The sequence below is a fragment of the Passer domesticus genome, chromosome 2 (genome assembly GCF_036417665.1).
Source record: "Passer domesticus isolate bPasDom1 chromosome 2, bPasDom1.hap1, whole genome shotgun sequence".
Classification (NCBI taxonomy): domain Eukaryota; kingdom Metazoa; phylum Chordata; class Aves; order Passeriformes; family Passeridae; genus Passer; species Passer domesticus.
This window is the reverse complement of record NC_087475.1, coordinates 41521569-41545682: the sequence shown is the minus strand read 5'-3', so window position 1 is coordinate 41545682 and position 24114 is coordinate 41521569. Positions and strand designations below refer to the sequence as shown.

Below are 24114 nucleotides of genomic sequence, written 5' to 3'. Positions count from 1 at the left end.
GTATTTATTTATATATGTACAAAGGTACCTATTAGATCAATGGAGAAGGAAAATGGCAATTTTGCTTATATTTGAGTTATATTATTAATACCAAACATTTCTAGGTTTTCTTATATTTGTACCAAATATTTCGGGGTTTTCTCAGATGCTATTTTAGTAAAACATGAAGTTCAGTGTAAAATGGAAAGTCAGCAGTCTGTCATGTAAGTATTCAATTGAAATACCTTGTCATCTTATTATTTATTGGCTTACAGGTAAAATCATGCAGTTGCATTACAAAAAGAGGAATTTTAGGGGGAAAAAAATAGCATTTTTATTTTACAGCTCGGTAATTTCCGTAAGTTTTGTGAACTATTTCAATGTACAAATAGGGAACACTTGTCTTATAATCCATTCACTGGTAAAATCACCTGAAATTATTTTATATCTGTATTACCATGTTGTTTACCTTATGGCTTGTTTACCTTGTTGTTTACCTTAGGCTTTAAAAACTCAGCATGTAGGACAAGAAAATAATTGTGATGCCTGGATTTAGTGATGATCATTTATAATTTATAGTCATTTTGCTTGACATCAGAATTAATAAAGATTTGAGGCAAAGTTTAGAGAGAATAAATTAGTGTATACTTTCAAAGGGATTTCAATTACTGAGCCCTTTTTATTGTTAATTACTTTATTAATTGAGCAGAATTACTGTACTGATTCAAAATGCATTGCAGTGAAAAATCCCACAGAACTTTTATCTGAGCATTCCAGACTTGGAAAAGAGTGAGCTCTTAGCTGGAAATCAGAGAAAGCTCAGCTGGGGAGGGAGCCTTGTTACACTTGTGGCACAAACTGCTTTCCAGTGAAGCCAGTTACAAAGGAGCACTGGTGCTGCTGTGTCACCTAGCCAGAGAATAAAATGGGATAGCAACAGCTCCTTCAAAAAACAGGAAAAGGATGAAAATAAACATTGTAGTTGTATTTAAAATAACTAATTTTGCTTTGTTTTAGACCTAACAAAATCTGACTGAAGAAATGTAAGTGTCGGAAGATTTAAGGATGTGGCTACATTTGATTTGTTTTTTCAGGGGCTCTTTGAAACTGAATTTTACCAACCAAGTGTGTTCCTGCAGACAGCCAGGACCCTTGTGATAACAGATCTCTCATAATTCTGCACGAAAATATGCAGGGATTTTTTCCTTTAGAACCATTATGAAAGGCCTTATGTTAAGTTATTGGATAGGCAGGAGTTCTGTGTCCTCACCTTTTTCCACTGGAGCTGGAGGAGTGTTCGGTCGCCCAAGCAGTGACCCCATGAGAGTCCTCCAGGCACAGGGACTTCCTCTAACCTTTTTGGCAGCTGTTAAGAGACTGCAACCTGATTGTGAGGAGGGTTTTGTGGCTTGTCCTGTGTGCATGAGGGATATTTTATGAATTCTGTTATGCTACGCTGTTACCCATGACTCTAGATATCAGAGAGTCTCTTCCCAAACAGGTTTCTGTAACCCTTTAAGGCTATATTGGCAAAACAAGCTCAAACTGCAGGTCCCTTGTGCAGCACTGTCTTCAGGTTTGATTTCTCTTGGCCGCTGTCTGTCATCACCTTTCTTTTCCCTGGCCAGCTCTTGTTTGCTGCTGCCACTTCCTGCTGTGGGCCATCCCCTTAGCTCGTTTCCCCTGCACTTGTAACATCCTCCTGAGAAAGGCAAGTTTGGATCTTCCTCCCCAGGCTGGGGCTAGAGGCAGCTCAGGGAGGAGGTGGGTAGGACAGCAGTGCAAATGCACCCTTATTTCATGTTCCATTCTGTGCGGTGGCCTGGCAGAGGCAGAGAAAAAAAGAAACAATTTTGAGTAAAGAGGTCATGTGTACCTCAGATTTACTTGGTTCTTTTGAGTCACTACAATCACCTGTGCACAGTAGATTGGATGGGGGTGATGTGAGCAATGAATTCCCCCTTTCCCAGTCCTCACCACAAAAGATTTCTTATTTTCCTGAGCACAAATGCCTTGCATATCTTTAAAGAATCTTGTAAGACACTGCACATCTATTGCTTTTGAATGGTATTTTCTCCTGTGTGTGCTCACACCCTGTTTCTTAAGAGGTACAAGTGTTGTTTTGTGCATGTGCTTGACAGAACAATACAATTCTCATTGTTTGAATTATTATTGCATTTTGTATTTGTATTTCTTTCAGCAAGGTTCTTGCTACTTCACTCCTTTCAGCAATTTAAGGAATATTTAGAACAACTGAGCTGATATAATTTAGGCAAAGAACAAAATTCACTGGAGGGAACTTCGTTGGATTTGTGTCTCATCAAGAAATGATTTACAATTTGTATCAAACTTGTTTGTTTTTCCACGAAATCACCTCATCTACACATTTCTATTCCAGCCACTTCCCTCTGAAACAAATTGTCATTTCCCTATCTTTTACCAACCTCTGTGTTCTCACATGCACCAAAGAGCTGGGGCCACCAGCCTCTGGGCTGTGACATGTAAGTCCAGCATCCATCTCTGATAGCAGAATGGAAATTTACCTTCAATAAAGTATTTAATAGACCAACATGTGCAAAGTTATTATACAAGGCAGAAAGCATGAAGCTGAGCATAAGAATTTTCTGGTGAACAAGAAGCTGGTAGCAACACAGAATATGCTGAAAGAGGTACCTAAAGGAAAGTTATCCATGAATTTCCAGGGCTAGTCTTAACTCTGACCCTATTTCATGTTTCCATTAATGATGCTGGCACTAAATTCTTAAGCAAATTAATGGAATTTGCTTAATGACATTGAGGATTTAATAAAAGTAGGGGAAATTAAGTTTGGTAGTGCAAAGTGCATGGTTCATGCATCTGAAGCTGGCAGGAACAGCTGTCCTCCATCAACTGAGTGCTTACCAGCCAAAATGGGGAGTGTTCAATTTCATAGAATCACAGGATGGTTTGGGTTGGAAGGGACCTTAAAGACCATCAAGTTCCAAACCCCCTGCCATGGGCAGGGACCATCTGAGCCAGTGACACAGTGAGTATGAGTTTCCAGAGTCATGTGGCCCCACAAAAAACCGAAATGCAATGTGAGGGTGTATCAGAGGATACATTGCCATTGGAGGTAAGAAATGTTTATTGTACAAGGCACCTCTAAAGCCTTGTGTGAAATTTGCTCAATTCTAGCTATGTATAGTGAAATTTGAAGTGTGCAAGTTCAAATGCCAGGAAAGGACTGCTATGATGACCAACACCTGGAACAAATCTCAGGAGCTCCTTACTTCTGTAAGCCCCCTATCAAAAGCTAGCATGAAAAGCTGAGATATTGGAAAACTCAGTAAAAGGATCTAAGCATGACCCAAGGGTTTTGGAGACTGCAGATTGGTCACTTAGGACTTTTCTTATCAGAGGAGACAATAAAAAGTAGTTCAGCTTTGTAAATTGAAAGTTGAGAGGTGTGATTGCTCTCTGATCTTCATCTCAAATGCTATTTCTCCTTCTCTGATGTTACATTTATAAATCTCCTTGATGTATTTGCAGTGTTAACTCAAGAACAACTGGATCTGAGTAGACCAAGACCAGGTTTTGTCTGGGAATAAGACTTGTGTTCCTAACTGTAAGAAGCAACCTTCACAAGATATTTTCAGTAGGAGCAATGGCATGAAAAAGATATTTCAAAAGTGGTTAGGAAAGAGATAATTGAGTGCTGTTATCTGTGCTGGAAGGGCACTGTGGTGTCTCTGAGAGCCTTTTTTTCTAAATAAATTAGCAAATTTATTTGTATCTGCTCATACTACTCTCTATTTTCTTCACTGCCAATGAGGCTGAGATTCCCTGTGTGTTTAAATATAGAGTAAAATGCCCAACTTTATGCTCTCTGTTTGAAAATATATGCCTAAATCCTGAAGGTGTCACACAGGAAAAACCTATATTAGCTCAGAGAGCTCACACATACTCATATGCTATTCATGTGCATTTTCTAAAATACTGGGGTCGAAACCATGGGTAACTACATAATTTCATTAGCCTAGGAGCTGCTCAAGATCCAGACTTGATACTTGTGAACAGAATTAGTTTCTTTAGGGACATGTAGTGGCTGCACTGCCCTCTCCAGTTTCTGGAGGCTCTATATTGAATAGCATGTCATTGAAATAAGTACTTATGAAGCTCCTCAATAATTCATGAGGTGCTGATTTGGAGTGTTATAGACCTAGTTAAAATCTTATTAAAAGAGACTAAAAATCATCTGTACTGTTCCTTGGGTGGCCAGGAAAGAACAAGGGAGAAGGGGATAATTTAGTTGTCGAGTTGGTTCATGTTTTCTGCATTGTCTGACAGGACTGTGCATTTGGTGACAGCAGACTTTCTGCTGTCATTCAGAATCCCAGAGCCCCAGGGCTGGGAAGTGACTTCAGGAAAAGTCCAACCTCCTGCTCAGAGCAGGGCCACCACTGAGCATAGTCGGGGTTGCTCAGAGCTCTGTCCAGTTGGATCTTCAAAATCTCTGAGGGTGGAGGATGCAGAGCTGCTACTGACAAAGCTTTCCAATGCTTGATTATTCTGATAATGAAAATTGTTTTCCTTTTATTTTCACCTTTTTCCATTTATGACTATTTTCCCTCATTAGCTATCCCACCATGCCCAAGAGTGAAAAGCTTTTTTTGTCTTCTCACTGCCCTCTTAGGTGCTAAAAGGCTGCTGTTTGATCTCCACCTCATGTCTTAGTCACATCTTTGAAATACATCATTAAAGTCTGTATCCTCACAAACTTATATCCTTCTATGCCAAGAAAAAAATTCTCAGCACTCCAACTGTCCTTTTGCAGCAGGTCCCAAGACACATTTTCACTGATAATTTTGAAGGGCTTGTAGCAATGTGATATGTCCAAAATGTGATTATTATTGTCATGATTATTCATTACTTTTAAAAAGTACAAAATCACATATCCTGGGTCTAAAAGCAGACAACATTTTAAAAATGAATTGTCATTTTGCCTAGTCTGAGGCCAGTTGTCTTAATTCCTGAAGTATTTAAGAAAAAAAAAATTAGAGTCTCCACAAATGCAGTTTTTACCATTGTTTTCAGTACAAATGTAGTGCTGGGTTTTGAAAATAATCTTTTTTCTGTATTATATGAATCTATGAACCAGTGTTGTGTTGAAATAGCTTACTTACTATCTCATTCTTTTAATATCTTTGCATAGCTCTATGCCATTACTGAATTTGTTCTAGTTTCACATCAAGAAAAATTGAACTCTTTAGGTGGAAAAATTCCTAATGTTGTTTGTGTAGCATTCATGTTGCTAAAGGTTCACTCCCTTTCTTTTGCCCTTCTGGATTACCCTAAATCACTACTGTTAAAAGTTGTTTGATGTCAAAGAGTGAGTGATCTCTAAAGACACTCCTTGTCATCTGTCTTTCTTTAATCAGTTGTAGGACACTAATCTTCTGATCAACAACTGTGCAAAAAAAACCCCAAAAAACAGTGCTATAAAGCTTTCCTGAGGTTTTTCTGATGGCATGGATACAGAATTTAATCTGATATTTCAGAGGATATTTTTAAAGAAAAAAAGGCTTGCAATATCTAAACAGAAAAACTGAGACTTTTGTTGTGATGAAAGCGGTGAATTACTGTAAAAGAAACTGAAGTTAGTGACAGGGAGTATTCCTCCTAACATGCAAGGAAATATAAGATTTCACATTTCTTAAGAGCTTCCCAGTGCCCAATCACCACATTTCTCTTGCCTGTAACAGTCTGTGTCACCACAAATTACTTCCCCAGCGACCTCCTTTTCTTACCAGAACCAGAAATACAATCCCAGCTGTCTGACTCCCAGCCCTCCCTCTGTCACACTGATATACTGATGTGTCAGCAAGGACAACAAAGTTAAAATGGACTGCTTTTCTAACTGCTGGATTGGAGATTTGTATGAAACAATACAGAACTTGCTTAAAAACTTTGTTTTACTTTGGGGAATGTTCCAACTCTATAAGCATATTTAGAAAGAGATATTATACCATGACTGGTAGATGTGTTATAGGTACAGAGAGTTGTGAAATGGAGATTCTCTGTGGTTATTTCTCCATTACAAAATGTTATGTTAGTAGTTGGTTTTTGATGTTGGCCTGAACTTTGCATTCTGTGAATACGTCCCTTCAGGCAAGGACCCTTTGGCTCCAACCCTGGTTCACCTTGCAGACAGAGACACCTGTACAGCACAGGCACCTCCAGGTCAGCAACTAAGCTCCCTCTGAGACCAAGGTACACGGTGTGATGCAGAGGGAGCCCCTAAAGGGATGCAGCTCATGCCAGAGGTGGCCCCTGCCATGGCCCAACACGCATCACTGCCTGTGCTGAGCAGCTCCCTGCTGGTTTCAGAGCTTGCCTCAATGCACAGCTCATATGTGCACCATTGCAATTAGCTGTCCTACCCTGAAAGCAGCATCCAGTCCCTTCTCTGGGCAGGCATGTTGGATGGATTTAGCTGCTCTTGCTGCCACTGAGGTAAGGAAAAGGGGAAGTTTAACAACAGAGATTGTGACCAACTAGGAAATGGGAAACAATGGCCACTTTTTATTCCAGTTGGATTTAGAGCCATGGGACAAAATCTCAAAGGAATAATGAAACACATCTAAAATTTTGTAGTTTTATACCTCAAAATTCAAGTAGGGATTTTTTTATTTTTCTTTTATTTAACTCTGCTAAGTTTTCCTTTAATGCAAAGTGTCTATAGAATATTACAGCCACTGTTTTAAGTAAAGTGCTCATCATCCCAGATAAAAACTGCAGCAGTGCTGAGTGCTCAGATCCTCTGAGAAAACAGCTAATTAAGTGCTTCTGCTGCATGCTGAGCAGGTGATGCATGTGGTAAGAGCAGATAAACCTTCACTTTTTAATGGTGGTGGCTGTTCTTTCAGTAATAGTCTTGTAAAGAAGCCCATGAAAACCTGAAAGGACAGATAATAGTATTAAGCTCACAAAGTTATGTAAAGGATTTCTTAGAAAACCATTCCATCACAGTGTCTAGCATCCTGTGACAGACACTAAGCTTAAGAAGCCTGTGTGCTGCTGCTGCATCATCTTTGCACAAGTTTGTGGGACAGCTAGGGTTTATCTGTCTGGCTTGGTGGATAAGCTGTGTGATGTTTCCTGCAGCCAGATGGACATGCATATATTTTGTGCACTGTTTCATAGATTTTTGTTACAGTGCCATTGTTCTGGATAAGTATACAGCCTGTTCTTGTTATTTTGGGCAGTTTATCTGTAAATTAAACACACCATGGATGCAGAGACACTGCACAGAAATGCTGCCGGCCTTGAGCTGATGGATCTGCATTTCACTGACTTTGACCAGTTCAGATTAACTTGACAATGTTTCTTTGCTTTCTGCCTTCCCCCATCATTCCTGTTGTGTGTTCTCATTCCCTAATTGTACAAGTGCTGCATTATGCTTACCTTTGTTTCATTTGTTTACCCTCTTCCTTTCACCATTACCCATACTGACAATACTTTGCCCAAAGAGAGGTTACTGGTTGTGGGCTAACTCTGTTACTGCCTGTGAGAATTTGGGTTTCAGGATAGAACTGGGAAGTATAAGGCTTTTGTTCACATAATGCTGATCCTTCTTAAGCCTTCATCTTGCCACAACCTCTGTTGGTAGCAGAAGTGTGCTGACAGGATGGCTTTTGGTGGGTATTTCAGACCTTTCCTCAGGATCACACTCACTCCCACAATTAAAGCTTCTAACTTCTTATCTCCACTTGGGACATAAACTTGACCAGGGCTTTTATTTTCTTTTCTACCAGGAAGAAGCAGAATGTGGATAGTTTTATGATGCACCTGGATTTTTTCAGTCACTTGGGTTTTTCTTTCTTCTGTCTGCTAGTGTTTTCCAAAATATTCTGTGGAGACTCTTTTTCTCCACCTCAAATACTCTTCTGTCTCTGCATCTGCTGCCATGAACATGCTGTTCTCCTTTTATGAAGATGCCATTCATCCTGCTTCCCCAGGAGGCCCTACAGGATGTTTCTGTTCTCAGTGTGCGATGATCCTTCACGTATTTAGTAAATCTCCCTCAGCTGGGACATCTGTTCCATGGTGATAGAAGAGGCAAAGTGCCCCGGTTTGGGATCACCTCTGCTTATAGCAGACTCTGCTCCTCTGAAATTAATTTCTAAACCAGAGCAATACTATTGAAGGATTAATGTAAGATTAGAGTATTTATATTAAAATACCTTATAATGTGGAAGAAATACATGTTCTTAGGTTATAACTGGAAGCTCATTTTATCTGTTCTTTTAATTAAAGGTTTTCTTTGCCTAATGCTAATGAAGAGATTGGATTTCATGCAAGCAGGACTAGAGCCTTAGGAATTACCAAGTACTTCATAATTCCAGTATAAACAATAGTGTGCAGCCCACACTTCACACTGGTGCTTGTTTGAGCCCTTGCATGGATCATCAGGCCCTTGCTGTGACCATCATTTGTCCAAAAAATCAACTATCCCATAATGACAGCTTCAATAATCCATTATTTTCAGTACATCATGCTCAAAAGGAGATTGCTTAATCTGGGGAAGCTGCATAAAGTTTCCTTTAAGGAGGAGCTAACACTGCAACTAGTGGGCTAGTGTTTAAAATTTAATCTAGACTGTTCTTACATGTCTATGTGTTTGTAGAGACAGTCACAAGATACATTGGCAAACACACACTTAGGCATTTACTGTCATTTTTCTGTCATTGACAAAAGCAGGTTATGGCCAGATTTCAGTGTAAATTTTTACATACACATGCTGATATAGATATTGATTACATAAATTTATAGATATAGTTTGTATGGGTTTAATTAATTAAGAATATTTTCTGAAAAATATCTTCTCCCTGACATACCAGTATATCCTTTTTGGCTAGCCTTTAAGCACTGAGGGTATCTGTGCCAGTAGTTTCAGTAATCGATGATGAGCGTCTATAAAAATGAATCCAAGAAGTCTGTGATGAGTTTGCTTTGACAAACAGGGTAACAGAAGTCATTACTTAATTCTTTGCTCAGTATTTCCCACAGTGGGTAGCCATTGAGTTCAACACAGCCATAAGTGTGAGCATGGATGATGCAAGAGGGTAATTTACACCAATTAGAACAAGTGCACATCTGTATTCAGAGTAGCTCAAGCATATTCAGTGTTTAGCTTACTTTGTGCTATTTTACTGAACGGTGAAGAAAGGTGATATCTTGTTTCATATTTTTAACCTGCTTCTTGTCTTTATTATGAGCTGACTCCTCGGGTGCTCCCAGTGTGATTGAATGCTTGTGTATGAGGCACTGAGGGCTCCAAAATGCTTCTATAATTATTCCATAAATGTCAACATTTGAAAACAGTTTGAAAACAATTTCCTAAGATAATATTATAATTTATATAATTTTCCAACTGAAACAATTGCACATAGCCTTCATGTGTTTACTTGTATCATTATTCTAGAGATGGGACACCCTTTTCCCTGAAAGAAAAGCTGGTGCACAACTTCAGTGTAGCATCCCCCCACTCCAGGGGTAGGACGCAACAGTGTCATCTGGACAGTGTCCAGGATAAGGTGGAAGAAATCTTAAGGTCTTCCAACCTCAAATTGATTAAAAGGGTGACAGAGGGTCACAGCCAGAAGGTTAATCAGAAGGTTGTAAACTGCGAACACAGCATAAGTTATCAGCTCCTCAGAAACTAAATGTGTGTCCAGCTGCTGTTAAAGGTTGTGTGCCAGATGTAATCCATTCAGTGGATAACACAAGAAGGCAACTCTCTGGAAGCTGCAGAAACCAGCAGCAGATTTATCCGGGCAGTGAAAACAGCTGCAGAAGTTGGGTACTCGCAAGGAGGAGCAGCAGCAGGCTGGTGTAGGTTTCTGGCCCGGTATGCAGAAGGGAAGCTGCGGATGTTAACCAAAGATGTACTGTTCTCATTTCCATGCATTTGCTTTGTACTCCTGTTTATTGCACATCAAACACATTTACATATCCAGGGATGAAAGGGAAATGATTGATGCAAAGGAGATGTTTTTGTTAATTGTTGTTGCTCTGAGTCATACCTGACTGGGACTGCTGGAGATGGGTGAGGAAGGACAGAACTATTATTAGAGATATAAATAACTGTCAAGAGCAACCTTTAAATCTGTCTGTTACCACATATTAACATCCAAAATTACCTGAAAGAGAGGAGGGGCAGCAATACAAAGACTAAGCCAATGTCCCATCTCTGTTGATGTAGATGTTTGCAGCTGCCTCTGAGTCTTAGTCCATTTTTTTTCATCTCTGTTCCCTTGGAGTTTCAGCCATTTTTGGTCACAACCCTATCAGTGCCTGCTGGATGTTTTAACAACAGCTTCTTATGCTCAGAGCTGACGGGTGTTTGAGAGTTGGGCTGTTTTATCTGCACAGCACCTGTGAAATGCATCCCCTTTCTTCCTTGTAAAATGGAAAGTAGTTTTTAATGTGCTCTCATACATGCAGTGTAGAGCCAAGATGAGATAAGCATCCAATCTGAGAAGAGAGAGCTGTGTCTGAAGTGCCCAAAGACTGCTTTTTCATAGTGGAACAATCCTGCAGAGCACACTGGAGGATTTCTGGTACTTCCTGCTCTGCAGGAGAAGAGGGATTTTAGAAATACTTGTCTATGAAGGGTTGTGTGATTCTTGGGTTCCTGTTGATGTGGGCAGTGTAAGTAACTGAAGGGGACCAAAACAGCTGATGTGCAATTTGGCCATGTGTGAGCAGCAGTCAGAAGACCCAAGCTCCAAATGATTCTGGAAATATCATCCTGCAAAGTGTCATCTGATGCTGACAGAAATCTTGGCTTCCAGTGCAAGTGATAGTGAAAATATGTCCATGACACTCCATAGTTTAAATCCTTCCACCTGTAAAACTTCTGCTGTGAAATAAGTATTGAAACGTCTGTTTCCATTAGATAGTAGCTCAGAAAATTACCCTGCAGCAGAACACAGTCCATAGTTTGGTCTCATAACCTTATTCTGGAAAATGTATTCTAGGTCCTGTAGGTGGAAAATTCAGAATGAATAAGAATGAAGTATTCAGACCTGTTTCCCTTTGCTTTGCCTGTACTTGGAAATATATCTGCATATTTAGCAGTATGTGGGGAAATAAACCTAAGTTTCATGGAGGTGGTAAATCTTTAGTGGCAGGAAGTGGGTGATTCCTGAAAGGGCAAAGTAATTGTCTTGGAAGGTGTTAAAATTTTTGAGATTTTTTATTTTACTGGAGTTAGCTCTTGTATGAGACGACACTTCCAAACGTTGGTTTGTTTACAGGTAGCTTGTCTTCAGCAAGCTTGCTTCCTGCTTACTTCCTTCATCCTCATCTGTTGCCTGCTTACTCTCTTCATCCTTCTCCAGACAGAAGAAAAAGTACTGATATCAGACTTTTCTTAAGAAATCTTGGGGCTCATGACTTATTAATGTGTAGTTTGCAGTAAGATGAGTCATGCAAACTCATGAGCCTATTTTTGTACCAGATCATGTGTTAATTTTAGTCATGAATCTTCTTCTGGTTATTCTAGCTGAGAGAAATCATAAGTATTACAGTTTTGCTTTGTGTTTATGATATCACCTTATAACTCAGGTGAGTTATTATTGAGTAAAACATCCCTCAGTAAAAAAAAAACCTCAGTCTGTGAAAGTTTCCTTGATACGTATTTAATTGCAGTCCCTTTCAGATTGCCATAAATAAGACATACAAACTGAATTTAGTAGCAAAAAGATGAACTGACAGTGTGAGCTCCATAGTTATTTTCTCTATTTCAGATCAATATATCTTGGTGTCTCTTTTGTATTCTTGACAGGTGAGATTGAATAATAATAATCCTTACACCAACAAATGCTTTTGTACTGCAAGATTATAACTAATTTCAATCAAGCACTTGTCTAAAATTAAGTCATATGAATGGATTTTTGGTTTCTTATTATCTTCACTCCAACCCACTTAATAATAGGGTTTTTCTTAAGTAGGTGGCTCATGCCATTCTTCCACATGGTGTTATTTTTAGCACTTACACCTTCCACATGAAATTGCTTAAGCTTTTCTTAGGTTATGCCCAAGTGCTGTAGGGATTATCAACCCCTGCATCTTGTGAGACGTGCGTGTCTCAGTCCAAAGAGAAGTGGCAGGATTATTTCAATCACTTTTCACACAGTTTCTGATATTGCTGGTGGTTAATACTTCAATGTGGAGGGGAGCACACTTCAGTTAATTGGTTTCTATGTAAAGTAACTATCACTAAACGCTTGATAGGTCAAAGTAATTCTGTTTCTCTGATAACTGCTTATTTCCTTTCATATCTCTCTCTCTCTCCCAATTTACCTTGTATTTTATTCACAGTATTTATGAAGATTTTACTGTCTCTGAAAGAGTCACCTGAAGTGCCTACATTGCACTGGAAAAAAATGAAGGGTGTGGTGCCAGTGTTGGGTAATAGTTTTATTGGAGAATAAGTAGGAAGATCTACTGAAATCTCAAACCTGTGTTTAATTATATGTTTCAGGAATTTCTATTACATCACCATGCTGAGGGATCCAGTGTCACGGTACTTGAGTGAATGGAAACATGTCCAGAGGGGTGCGACGTGGAAAACTTCCCTTCATATGTGCGATGGAAGAAGCCCAACACCAGACGAGCTGCCTACCTGTTACGAAGGAGACGACTGGTCTGGAGTCAGCTTACAGGAATTCATGGATTGTAGCTACAACTTGGCCAGCAACCGCCAGGTGCGCATGCTGGCAGACCTCAGCCTGGTGGGGTGCTACAACCTGACTTTCATGAACGAGAGTGAGAGAAATATGATTCTTCTCCAAAGCGCCAAGAACAATCTGAAAAACATGGCCTTCTTTGGGCTGACGGAATTTCAGAGGAAAACACAGTATCTCTTTGAGAGGACATTCAACCTAAAATTCATTTCCCCGTTCACCCAATTCAACGTTACGCGGGCCTCGAATGTGGACATCGGCGAGGATGTGCGGCAGCGGATAGAGGAGCTGAACTTCTTGGACATGCAGCTGTATGAATACGCAAAGGACCTGTTCCTGCAGCGCTTCCAGTACTCCAAGCAAGAGGAGCATCAGAAGAACCGGCTAAAGAGGCGAGAGGAGCGGCGACTGCTGCGGGAGCAGAGAGCTCACCAGTGGCCAAGGGAAGAGGCAGCAGAAGTAGCTGTTACTGAAGATTATAATAGTCAGGTTGCAAGGTGGTGATGCTCCTCCATCTTGCCTAACCAATGAGAGGATCAGATTGTTTGTGCAACGTGGCTACCTGGGAATTAGCCAAGGGACACCTACTGCTTTGGTAAATGAGACCTCGACTGACAACTCCCCTTCCTTGTCTCAGTTTTTCTTGGTTTCTGCCAGTGAGAATGTATTTTTTTCTCAATAGGTATTGATTAGTGTTATTAAATGGCAGTAGAATAAGATTCCTGCCAGAAAAGACTTCCTTCAAAGGCCTAAGCTATGAGGATGGGTTGAAGAGAGAGAGATTTTTTGCATTAACAGACATACCCTGTACAATCTGAGCTACTAAAACTTGTGCAGACATGAATGATAAATTGGGGAAAAATACCTGGCTTGTTTTTTTTGTGGCATGAGAGCTGGTTTATTTCGTACTGTTCATTACAACGGTAGTGCATAACTTTCTAGTGAATGAAATGGAGAAGGTGCACACATTGCCCTTCAAACTTCTACATGCTGTGTTTTGAATAAGGAAAGAATTTGATGAGGCGATTAAAAAAGACATAGGAAGTGTTGGACTGGGGCACTTCTTGCTCTGTTCCAAAGGCCAGCAGTGAGAGATCGATTATAGCTGAGGTGGTGGAGGGGTTGGCTTATTTCCCTGCAGGTGCTGAGGGTACCAAGCCCAGCCAGGTAGGAACCATCTTTCTAAGTGTGTGTGGCAAAGGAAAGCTTTGAGAAATTAGGTCCACGTGGCAGCTGAACACACATCACGGAGATTATCTGGCTGGGGGCAATGAAATCTGCCTTCACATTCACAAAAGGGGTCAAGCAAACTCCAGGGAACAGGAAAGAGAAGGAAAAGCTTAAATATTAGTGTGACATTTTCCAGATTTGATATAAAAGCCTGGAGATACATTGTCTGTGAAGGTAGGCAGGTTTATTATATTGTCTGTTAAAATACATTGATGCTGAGTGCATACAGTTTAAATTGGTTTTCTCTCTAACTACAGTAGTGGCTAGAAAAAAAAATCAGCTTTCATTTTTATAGGCTACATAATGAATATGTGGAAAGTCTTGATATTTATTACTCTATATGAGGATTCTTTGTAAATTTATTGTTTTCATGATGAGAGATCTGTATCTGTTTTTCTTCCTTGTCTAGAAAATTATTCAATGGGTTCTTCCTCTATGTGTTCCATTCTTGTGGCTAAACTGCATCTGCTCATTCCAAGATTTTATGTTATTCCATTTGTAATAGTGAAATTTTAAAAAGAGGGTCCTGTGCACCATAGATCTTCTGAAAGTTTTTTTCCTTCTTCTTCTGGCATAAATGTAAAGCATTAGGAGGAAATTTTTCTAAGTGCCTCAACATGGCTGCTAAATCAAGATGCTGAAAGTATATTATTGCATGCATGAATGGCTTTTACCTTATAGATTTGCTAATTAGAAGTACTGGAGTACCTGATGTGAATGCACATTTCTCACTTGTTTTCAAAATTCAAGGTTTCTATCCAGTTGGTTGAAAAAATAATGTATTACAGAAAAAAGAGGCTCAATTTGAAAATTTGTCCCTTCATTTCCAAGTTGGATTTTTTTTTTGTGCATGCTGTATCTTTTCTTCTGAAAATGCTATTGCTACTGATCTATGCAGAATATAAAAAATAGAGTCTAATGATCCTATTGAAAGTTAATGCATACAATAATACACTGAACATGAAATATCATAATAGCATTAAGAAGTGAAGAGGGCTACCAGGATGATGCCTCATTATCAATCTAGTTCATTAACAATATGCTGCTTTACATCTGATTGTCAGTGTGTTACTTTGGGGTGAGTAGTGGTGGGGTTTGGTCCCTAATACCTCTTCCACTCATGGTTCATGTACATCTTCTCCCACCTCCACATTCAGAAGGGAAAAGGAAGATTGTTGTTCTTGGTCTGAGCATGGGACGTCTGCCTTAGGGAAGAGTGAGGAGCTCCCTGGGTTCCTGGACAGTGCTGCTTGGATCCCCATTGCCTGGAAGAGGCGCTCCGACACCTCGTTCCAGTATGGACACCAACCTTCCAAGACTTAAATTGAAATCTTTACAGCTGAGGTCTGAAGGTCACTCTGCGTATCCTGGCTGCAGGACAGTGGGGCCATGAAGAGCTAAGGCTCATTGGCACTATTGCACCTTAGCACAGTGCAGGTAATTCACAGTGATCTGACATCTTAGCTGCTGGCACCAGGGCTCTAGGCTGGGCTGGCCCTGGCCCTGTGGAGGGAAGGAGCTTTCGGGCCAGTGACTCAGGGATGATGGGAACTGTTTCATCTCCCCATTCCTACGCCCATTGCCGCATCTTGCTGGAGACCAAACAGCATGAGAGGGGAAGGAAGAATGCTTTTGGCACCTGATGCTCAGTCTCCAGGTGTTGTGGTGCATTAGTTTTGTCAGTGACCTTCTTGTCCCCATGAGCACAGGGAGCTCGGGGTGCTGGGGAGATCTGAAGGGCAGGGGAGAAACCAGCCATGTGGAAGGCAAGATGCAAGGCCAAATTCACATTAAGAAGCAAGGTAAGGAAGTAAGATAAATTCCAACTCATCTTTTGTTCTGTAGAACATTCTTTCCTCTTCCTCCTAAATGCAAAAATAATTGTCCCTTCCTCACATACCTCTTTGCTCAGCAGGCCACCTCTCCGTGCTGCTCACAGCAACTGGGACCCCATTTTTCATTTAGAAAATGAAGTGTTTTTCTTTCCAAGGGAGAGGAGACAGTGCTCGGAAATACTTCCCTGGAGCCTCACCAGTGACTGTAAGTATCAGTTTCAGCTGTCTAAGCACACCAACTGTTCTCCAGATTGTTCCTTCTGCCTGATACAAAACAAAGCCTAATGAGGAAAATCGAAGATGTTTTCTAGGTGGTTTACATTAGCTTGAATAGTTTGGCAACATCTTAATGTGATGCCTAACCTTTTTCATCAGTCATTTCCCAGGAGTCAAGATTAGGGTCCTGAAGAGCCGTTAATGTGCTGTGGCATCTATGTTAATGGGATTTGCCTTAACACTTGGGATTTAGTTAAAATTGAAGTTGGTTTCTTGGATTTCTTTTTTCCCCTCTGGAGCCTGTGTAACAGCCCTGGTTGTGGAGGAGTAGGTTTGCTGCTTTTAGTGTTTTGGGGTTTTTTTGGGAGGGGTGGGCAGTCAGCAGCTAAAACTTTGCCCAGAACCCTGTGCCTGAAGGACGTGGCACTTCCTTCCCTGGCTCCAGCTGCAGATCCAGCAAACTCACTGCACCAACAATCCTGTTTTTCTTAGCAGAGTTTGCTTACACATGACAAATAAAGCAGTTTGGAAACACCTTCAGGTTGACTTCTAAGACACAGGCCTGCAGCTTTTTTCCTCTTGGGCACTGTGCCTGAAATAATGTAATGCAAAAGCAAAATAAAGGTTCTGCTTCATATCTCTGTTATTCCAGGTTTTCATTGCTCTGACAGCATAAACTTCACCATAATTACACTGGCCCATATAAGATCAGGGAGCAGCATGTTTCTTTCTAAAGCTTTGTGAGCAGCAATGCTATAGGATTTCTGTCCATCTTCCTGGCATTATTTTGTTGCTTAAGCAAGGCAATTTGGCTTCTGCTACCGTGGTGCTGAAACAAATCTCATTCTTTTGTAATGGAGATGTACTTGCTAAGCTCTCCCATCACATTCCCAGCACTGCCTTTTCCAGTTATAATTCACGGTAGGCTTGGAGTGGACAAAGAAATATGTTGTGTCATTAGAACTTGTTCCTGATAATTTGATGTCTAGTCCAAGCACTCACCGTATGGCCTTATGGCCTTATTAAGGAATGAAAATTTGTCCTCTTTTCCCAACTCACCAGTGCTGACAGTAAAAACCTTTTTCACCATCAAGAGAAAAAAAAACCCACTCTTTCTGATGTTGGGTATTTTACACTGTTGTTGTGTTAATGTGGCTGTCATAGCCTTGCTAGGGATTCTACCTAATATACAACAATTACTTGCTATTCAGTAAAAACAGAAATGCAGAAAAAACCACGATGGAAGTCAGATCCAGAGCCACACTTCATACCTGCATCATACCCATTCAACCAAAGGCAGGTGAAATCACCTTTGTGTCTGGAGATGTTTCAGATTTGACATCCATGACTAAATCAGGAGGTTTCTTAAGTTGGTCTTCTTGTCAGCACACGCTTCCTTCTGCCCTAGTGGGATCTTGTTTCCCACCTGCACTCCTGTATCAGTTATGAGCACTTCTGTTTATTCATATCTCACTTTTTCTTCCCTCTGTTTCTGTTTCCCTGATACATATGGAATTCCTCTTCTTTTTGGTCTGGATAAGGATTATCTTGTTTCCAGACTGGTGGGAAATACTATACTATGTACAAGATGAACAACCACAATAAAGTCATTCAGCTGGAGTTGATGGCTGTATCCTCCGTATGTGTGAGGGAAAAAAATGCAGGCTCAAAAAAGGTACCCAATTTTCACTGTAACACTTCTTTCAGTTTGGTTCCTGTAATACTTTATTTGTCTACATTTTGTGGAGGGAAATGGGTTCTATGCCTGCAATGTCCTTGGCTTTCCTCTTGGCCATATCACTTGCTCTGTAATTTCAAAAAAATGTTGGAAGAGAAGAAAAAAAAAAAAGAATTCCCATCAGTTGCCATATTTAAGATGAAAGAATAAATTAATAGGTTGTAAATTACTTTATTCTTTAGGAATTTTCCTTCTGTTTATGTGCAATAATGTTTGTGAATTATGCTACTGAGAGATTGTATTGTGAGTAATCATATATACTTCCATTCCTATTTAAAAGATAGTTTGTAGACCTAGGGATTTTCATTGACGTAAAGCACAATTTAATGAATTATTTAATGTGTTTAACCATTGTGATGTCAAAAGCAATTGTTTTCATATATTTATTTGTTGGTGATTTTCTGTAAAAAGATGCTCATTAAGAGATCTGTTAAAAATGAAGTTTTGTTGAATATTGTTGGTCCATGAATTACTTATGAGAACAAATAAACATTGATTGTGTTTTTGAAACACTAAAGATTCTATCTTATCTACATAGCCATAAAAATTACTGAAAATGTTTCATGTCATAATAAAAAACTACTGTGTGTTTTTAACAAAATGTACATGGAGGAAAATCATATTGCTAGAATTTATTATTTAATTATATTAGGGCCCAATACCAAATCTCTTGCTCCCAATTGGACTTCATTTCTGCTCCAACAGCACTGAGGAGCAGCCCAAACTGTCAAGATAATCTCCTGAGCTCTGTGGGGGATAATGAGAAGCTGAAGTGTGTTGCTGCACTGTCAGCCTCGTACTGCTGGTTTGCTCTTGAAGTCTACATATATGAAAGCTGTGGGGTAGCCCTGTATGGTAGGCAGTGTTCTGACTCTCCAGAGTTTGTTGACAGTGATCAAAAGAGTGTTTATGAGTAAGAATAATGGGAAAGGCCAACAATATCTTGGTGGGAGTCTGTTACAAACCAGCCAACCAGGCTGAAGAGGCAGATAAAATGTTCCATAAGCAGCTGGGGGAAGACTCACATTTGTTAGCATTTGCTCTTATGGGGGACTTGAACTTACTTTCTTCTGAAAATACAGTACAGTGGAGAGGAAACAGGTTCCTGGAGTGTGTGGAAGAGCATTTCCTGATATGTCTGGTGGGCAGCCCAAGCAGGGCCTTACTGGAGCTGTTGTTTGCCAACAGAGAAGGACTGGTGACGTGATGGCTGGAGACTGTCTTGGGCACAATGATCACAGAGTGATAGAGTTTCCAATTCTCAAGGAAGTAAGGTGTGAGTCAACAGAGCTGTTACCTTGGGTCAGGAGGGCAGACTTTGGGCTGCTTTGGAGCCTTGTTGACAAAGTCCCTTGGGAAACCGTCCCGAAAGGCAAAGGAGTCCAGGAAGGCTGGACAATCTTTAAGAAGGAGGTTCTAAAGGCACAGGAGCAGACAGTCCCCATGTACTGAAAGACAACCCAGCAGGGAAGAACCCCAGTCTATCTGAACAGAGAGCTTTGACTGGAACTCGGGGTAAAGTAGAGACCTTTAGGAAAGAAGGCAGGTGACTCAGGAGGACAAGGATATTGGGAGGTTACACAGGGAGAAAACTAGAAGGGTGACAGCCTCGCTAGAACCTAATCTGGCAGCTGCCATAAAATACAATAAAAATGTTTCTCTAAATACATCATCAGTAAAAGGAGGGCTAAGGAGAATCTCCATCCTTTATTGGATGTGGGTGAGGACAGTGACAAAGGATGAGGAAAAGGCTGAGGTACTTAAGACCAGTTCTTCTCCAGGTATCCAGCCCCTGAGCTGGGAGACAGGGACCAGGAACAGAAGGTTGCCCCATAATCCAAGGGTAAATAGGCAGAAACCTGCTACACTCTCAGATACACAAAGGTCTGTGGGGCTGGGTGGGATCCACCTGAATGTATTGAGGGAGCTGGGAGAAGGACTCACTGAGCCACTTCACATCATTTATCTGCAGTCCTGACTAACCAGGGAGGTCCCAGTTGACTGGAGGTTGACAGCTGTGACATCCAACTATAAGGAAGGCTGGAAGAGGGATCTACAGGCCTGTCAGCCTGACCTCAGTGCCAGGGAAGGTCAGGGGGCCGATCAGCTCCAGTGCTATTTTACAGCACGTACAGGACAACCAAGGCATGAGGCCCAACCAGCACGGGTTTGTGAAAGGCAGGTCCTGTCTGACCAACCTGATCTTCTTTTATGAAAAGGTGACCCACACAGTGGATGAGGAAAGGCTATGAATTAATAATTAGGAAAAAGTAATGTACAATTATACATATGCCTTGCAGCAGGATTGTGTTAGATAATGTTTGCTGCTCCTTTCGGTGTCACCAATGAAATCCCTACTGCAACTATCCATTTTCCTGCCACTTGTATCACTTTGAGGAAACAAAAGGGTTGGGTGGCTTTGTAATCTCCAGATTTCTCTAAACTGTGGTGGTGGTATCTCACTGCTTGCTTGGTTCTTGATGTGGAGCTAACTTAGTTCCTGGGAGACAGATGTAAGCCTCCATAAACTCACACTGTTGTTTGAAACCAGAGTCCCAGAAGCTGCTGGCTGAGTGGGCCCAAATCCTGATGGAGAAGGCAAGATGGCATGGAGAGTTCATACTACTGGGGAGCAATACAGGCTGCTAAACAGAATAATCCAGTGCTGCTTATGGTGCCCTGAAGTTGCCCATCTGACCTTCAGCTGCTGGTCCAGAAGGATACAGATCTCAGAACAGAGGCTTTGTCCCATATGTAAACCCTGTGCAGATATCTCAGACACTTGCAAATGTCCAACCAACAGTGTCTCTCCTTGAGAGTTATGGTTAGGAGCCTAAACTTCTCTCACAGTGTTTGTAGCATTTGGGGGTGTCACTTGAGACAAGTGGTCTGCAGACTGAAAGTCCATCATCTTCACCAGTTCTGAGCACAAAATTGCGTGTGCTGAAGAGTAGTGTGAGAGATGGAGGAGGAAAATGAATGTTGCTGTATTTCTGGATCCTGCACTTTAGTGAAAGCAGTTATAAAGCAGGAGCAGCAAGATAATAAGTGAAATAAATGTCTGTATTGCTGACGAATACTACTATATAGCCAAAGGAGAAATTGATTTTGCCACCAGGAGACAGATAATTTTTGCCACATACTTTTTTACATTTCAAGAAGTACATCAGAATATTGTGCTGTTATGTGTAGTTTGTGTCACAGTTAAAAGCATGAGTGAGACTCAGCATTGCTGCCCAGTATTACATATGACTGGAGAAAGGCTGGGATTTTTAAGATTTCATTCACATTTCTTTCTGTTTTACCTCTAGACTCTACCAAAAGTGTGACACCTTTCAACATTTGCTAAGAAATTTGTAAGTATGCTGCTCACATTCTAAATAAAATTCAGAGCATGAGCAAGAGAGATTAGATAATATGGAGGTAAGTCAATGACCTATAAATCTCACCATCCTGGGGGAGCCCTGAGTGATGTAAACGTGCAGCGGTGAGAGGACATAAGGGCTGCCCTTCTCACACATGGAAGCTACTGCAGGAATTTTTCCACTGCGTAAGCAGCTCACCATTTCACTGTGACACACATTGAATGAGACTCCTTTCACATAAGGAGAGGTCAGCTGGAGCCAATGTCCTCAGGCAACCCCTGGGGACCTCCCTGTGGGTGATGGAGGCAAATGTACTTTCATCAGGCATGAGCATCTGACCACTTTGGATATTTATGATGCTTATGCTGGCTTAGAAGAGTCTCATCCCAGAAATGTGTCTTTGCCATCTCTGTTCATAGAGAGGAAAACAATCCCCAAATATACTTTTGAGAAGATAGAACCTCAACTGTGCCACAGAATGATGGAGCAGCATTTCACTTTTGAAAAGACTGTGCTTGAAATGGAATCAAGGCTTCCAAGTGGATAGATCTAGAAACATTTGAAGATGCAACAAAGATCAGAGGGGGAGATTTAAGGACTGAGAGAAGATCTCGGGACCCTCTGTAAAAGGTGATGACAAAAGTCACTGTAATGAGTGAGGTAGCAAAGAAATAAATAGGAAATAAGGGGAGGAGGGGGACGGGGAAGCTTGTGAGCATCAGGAACACAAAGAGACAACCACTGCAAAGAGCAAGCAAGGATGTGAATATCTTCAGGACAATCTGCTTTGCTGCACCGTCCTCTGTATCTGCTTCAGCAGGTCCACATCCTTCTTATGCTGGGGACCCCAGAACTGGATGCAGCTCTCCAGCTGGGATCTCGTTAGAGTGAGTAGAGAAGCAGAATCACATCCTGCTGGCCACACTGCTTTGATGCAGTCCAGGATATGAATGGCTTTGTGAACACATTGCTGGCTCATTTTGAGCTTCTCATCCATCAGCCAACCCCAAGTCCTTCTCCTCATGACTTGTTCTCATCCATTTTCTGCCCAACCTGTTTGGGATTGCCCCAATCCAGGTGCAGACCCTTACACCTGGCCTTGTTGAACTTCAGCAAAATAAACGCTACCAATACTGCATGAATGTTTGGGAAGACTTTAATGCTGCACAGCCCAGGTATGGTCTGAGGGAGCACTGGGGTTCTTGTGTGTGTTTGTGTGTGTATAAGTGTGTGTGTGTGTGTGTGTGTGCTTGTGCCTGCATCCCATGTATGCAAACACCTGATGTCTGTCAAATTCCACTGCTGGCCACTTATTTGGATTGATCCCTACATGTTGGACACACATGCTTTGGATTTGAAGGCAGAGAGAGCCCAGCTATGCATCTGCTCTTGTTTTGAGGGTTTTTTTATTGTAAGGCCTTCTTTGCCTTCTGATGTGCTTACAGAAGCACTTCATCTTTGTGGCTGTCCGTGGTCTGGAAGACCCGTGGATAGCCACATGGATCCATGATCCTTGCCTGCTCCAAGCCTGCTGCTCTCCATGCAAAGGAGACATGAACAGATGGATTATATGGGAGCTACAGCCACCCTACCACTCCAGTAGTGAGTCATATGTCGGGTGGTGGATTCATCATTGACCATCCAAATTGCTCAACCCTGAGTTTACTCAGCTTTGTGTTTATGAGAATTAAGTGGCAAATAAATGAATTGCAGTTTATGTAAGGTTTAGATAAACAATCACAGGATGTTTCATCTTCTATTTGGATCAACTGGGCAGCTAGCTCAGCAGAACATGAGCTGAATTTAAATTTCTCCTAGGTCTGAGACAGGCTTGTCTTTGCCAGATTTTGTTTCAAAGATGCATCTTTATTTATAAACTCCTATTTTGTGATTTATTTAAATAGATTTAGATGTAGCATAAACAATGTTGACTGATAAATCCTAGTTGGAGTTTATAATAATAACTATTTGAAGGAGTTAATATGTAGGAAATATGTATTTCTGGTACTCCTGGGCAAAATGTGCTCTCTTGTTGACTCATAATTGTCCCAGACTTGGGAAATATAGGCACTAGTAGAGGCTGATTCATTTCCTGAAACACCTACTTAAACCTAGACATACTTGTCTGTCTTTTTATTTCTGTATACTACAAAGGAAGGTAAATTAAACAAATCTAAATCAGATTAATTTTATCTCTAGGCTCTAATTTATCTGCTATGATACCATGATCACAGGATGAACTGAAGCTTACAGTGACTTCTCTAGCTGAGAAATCTGCCTGGCTCATCTCCCTCTGCCAATATCATCCCATGACCCAAACAATAAAGGTTTACTTTAAAAAGGAGTTTCTGGAAGAGTTCAGCTATGGCCAAGGAGACCCACATCAGAGGCCTGAGTGGCTTCTTCTAAATATATGTATATATGTATATATATTCAGGAAAGCATGTATGTCTAAATATATATATATATATATATATATATATATATATATATATATGACAATCTGTCTCCTAGCTGCCAATCATTTTTAGGTCAAGGACTTCTTGACCAAATTTAGCATCTTGGAATTTAAGGGGCTTTTCATGGACTTTTTTTCTTCTTTGAATTTACTCAGTTGCTCATTGCATTTAAATATTAACTTCTAGTGCTGTTTAGCTTAACTATGGTGAAAGTTTCATGAATACAACAGAAAAACTACTATTATCGAAAAAAGCTTTTTGGTTGCTTCAGGTTGGACACCTTCTAGGTTCATTGAAGCACACCTAGCTGCTAAATTTGGAGAGATACTGAGCAACAAGTCTCTGCTCCTCTTCATGCAGCTCCTGATTTTGTGATTCTCTGTATTTTGTATCTCTCTTCCCTCTGTCCATAGCAGGTGTTAGAACATAAGACTGTTCAGTAAGTCTCCATGTCTTTGGTTATACTGACTGAGCTTGCCTGCTGCATTTCTCATTCTGCTTCATCTTTCTTTGGAGATGGAGTGACCACAGCTGCCCACAGTACTCAATAGACCAAGAATT

At 40.8% G+C, this 24114-nt stretch overlaps 1 protein-coding gene across 2 annotated transcripts in view; it reads left to right on the top strand.

The window, feature by feature from the left end:
* The window catches only part of HS6ST3 (heparan sulfate 6-O-sulfotransferase 3), a 274485-nt gene extending 255591 nt beyond the window's left edge, over positions 1 to 18894 (top strand). The window contains exons 2-3 of one of the 2 annotated variants that reach the window (XR_010355920.1): positions 12509 to 15742; positions 15856 to 18894. Coding sequence is in view for 1 of the 2 variants with exons in the window: in XM_064408429.1 (XP_064264499.1) it covers positions 12509 to 13214 (706 nt within the window). In the remaining variant the exon portion in view is untranslated. Of the gene's footprint in view, positions 1 to 12508 lie in introns of both variants that reach the window. The other variant, XM_064408429.1, reaches the window with a different exon arrangement.
* The last annotated feature ends 5220 nt before the right edge of the window (positions 18895 to 24114 follow it).